The sequence below is a fragment of the Arachis ipaensis genome, chromosome B05, assembly GCF_000816755.2.
Source record: "Arachis ipaensis cultivar K30076 chromosome B05, Araip1.1, whole genome shotgun sequence".
Classification (NCBI taxonomy): domain Eukaryota; kingdom Viridiplantae; phylum Streptophyta; class Magnoliopsida; order Fabales; family Fabaceae; genus Arachis; species Arachis ipaensis.
The window spans coordinates 143,395,834-143,398,565 of record NC_029789.2 but is presented as its reverse complement, the minus strand read 5'-3'; the positions used below and the strand labels follow the sequence as shown (position 1 = coordinate 143,398,565).

The 2,732-nt window shown below is 34.1% G+C and overlaps 1 protein-coding gene across 1 annotated transcript; it reads right to left on the bottom strand.

The window, feature by feature from the left end:
* Window positions 966–1,814, bottom strand: LOC107642181 (miraculin). The gene has a single exon (XM_016345486.2). The coding sequence runs from the start codon at window positions 1,755–1,757 to the stop codon at window positions 1,158–1,160; it is 600 nt and encodes a 199-aa protein (XP_016200972.1). The 5' UTR covers window positions 1,758–1,814; the 3' UTR covers window positions 966–1,157.

Genomic DNA, 2,732 nt, shown 5'->3' with positions numbered 1-2,732 from the left:
TTTTTCTTTATTTTTATTTTATCTTTAAGCTATTTTTTTTTATTTTTTCACTTTATTTTCTCTTTTCATCTAAACAACAAAAAATTCGCTTTTTTATCCATTTTTTTCCCTCTCACTTTCTTTCTCTTCAAACTCCGCCCATACAAACAATGTGTAAAATTTCTCAATAGTGTTAGTGCTTGCAACCTCAGCCTCCTCTCTTCTTCGGAAAGATATCATGTACTCTCTAAATCTAAGCTCTTATGGCTATTTGTGCAAAATTCGAACCCTCACCTTGGAACTATTAAAATTTGTCCAATAATATTATTTGTTATTTTAGAGTTTTAATATGTTATTAACTACTCTATCCGGTCTAAATTAAAATAATTCTTCAGTCTTTGTCATGCATATAGATTTTAGGAAATAATTAAACGTCTCAACTTTAGATAAATGTATTTAATTGAGTATACAAAATTTAATTTATTAATTAGTGTACTGTATTTTATACTTGCTCTAGATCTCTTACTTACTCTCCTTGTCTCCCTCTTGCATCATTTCAAACCGTTACTACTGGTGGGAGAAAATAAGTTAAAGTGATATTGTTTATTTATTTTTTTTCAAATGGACAACTATTCACCCTGCTATTCCTATTTTGGACCAAATTAAATTTTAAATATAAATTAAACAATTATTTTGCAACGGAAATTCTCAACTTTAACCCTACTTTAAGAATCTCTTTTAACTCGCAAAACAATTACTTGACATTTTACTAAGAAATATTGTATTATCCAAATAAAATATTTTCTTTTTATCTATATAATTATTGTATAATATTTAAATTTTTTAATGTGTGGTAAATTTTTAAAAGGCAATTATTTGTGGAGGGAAGAAGCTAAGTATATATAAATTAAACTAGTTTGGAAACAATAACGACCATGATGATGATGAACTCAAACTAACTAAAAGTTTCAAAAGGGTATAGTAAATAAGGAAACTTGGAAAATAACACTTTCATAGTTTAATTTATATGATTACAAGGAAACTCAACTTGAGAAACCATGCATTATTATAAGGACACAAAGCACAAGTAGTGCATTTTTATTGTGATTTACTACACATTTATATTTGTTTTTCCTTAAGATTTAGAAATACAGTATAACAGATTGGTGGAACTAACTTCATGCACGCTGAAACTGAACCTTGAGTGGCACATTGCTGAAAGCTAGACGCTTGCCCCACTCATCTTCATAAATCCCTAAGTCACTACACTGGTAGTAACAACCATTGCACACACTTGGACAATACACTAGCTTATAACCATCCTCGTACTTCTCAATCTTGAACCAATTCCCAATGGTGTTAACTCCAGGGTTTCCTAAAACACCATTAATGGTGACAAATTGTTGTCCAAGTGCATAGTTATAGTCCTTGAGTTTCCACACGGTGGATCCGCAATCTGTATAATACGAGAAATAGATGTTGAGATCTGTGTCAACACGAACAACGCCTTTCTTGACGTTAACCGGTTGGAATACCAAGGGCAAACCTTGATATCCGTCCACGGCTATAACGTCAAGAGGGCAATCATTCTCACTTGTGCTGGCAAGGGAGAGGCCACCCTCATTAGGGGAAGCAGGGATAATATAGTAATTATAACCGGCTCGAACGATCTTGCCAGATGTGTCAACTACTTGCTCGGGTGCGGGTCCAGCCGCACCAAGCAGTGGCTTGTTGCTCAAGGCAAGGAGAAAGAACAATGCGAGCAATGCTATCTTCATTGTTTTGTTATGGGGACTATGAAGTTTGATTTTGTGTGTGTGTTGTGAATTAGATAGGAGAAGAGAACGTGAATTTATAAGGGTTAAGATGGGTCTAGTTCTATGGACTAATAATGTGTGTGTGTATTGATAGTATAGTCATGGATTTCTACTCAAACAATTGGCCATTAATTAATTAATAATTATTAATTAAACACACTCAATTTTTATCAATAACACGTTATGTACATTTGTAAAGTTTCATTTCGATTGAACGTAACCTTTAATTGTTTTGCTCTATCTTTAGTCACATCGCGCGCCTAACTTGATATATTGTGTGTGATGTATGTGAAAAAGAAGAGAAGCGAGCCCATAGAACAGTTTGTTCTTTTCAGTTTTCAAATATTTCTAGCTAGATGCGATGTTAACGAACTTTTTTTTTATCATTTTTTCTTTTGGCTGCACATTGTTTTTTTTTTTTAAATTCTTATTTGTCTTTAAAATGAAGGAAATTAATTAGGTCGGAGAAAATCTATTATACTACCACAACTCCACAAGGATGACTTTCATGTCATTGGGGGGCCGCCGGGATGAGATGTCGGTCGGGTAGTTAGTCAAGAGCAACTGGAGGATGTAAGGTATTTAGATCAGGATGCGAGTTGGGCGAGAAAGGGTGTAATCACGATTATCGGTAGGTCGGTGGGCGGGGTTATCTGTAAAGATACTCCTATGCTAAAGTAAATGTTTGTACGATGAGGGAGCTAATTAGGGTAAAGGATAACGTAATTTGGGGCAGGACTAGGTCCTTTCCCTTTTATACCTTATATTCGGATAGACTCTTTTATATTTTTCCTTTAATTATGGCGTGTGGGTCACTTTGGCTCGTACAGATCAGAGACTCGTCCGGTCGATAGTCTGCCGAATGGACCTCCGATCTTTATTGGATTGGGCCAGAACATATTTCAAAATTTTTAGATGATTTTTTTTTAAAAATTA

Coding starts and splice junctions, on each gene's coding strand:
- LOC107642181 (XM_016345486.2), bottom strand. CDS start 1,757: ATGAAGATAGCATTGCTCGCATTGTTCTTTCTCCTTGCCTTGAGCAAC.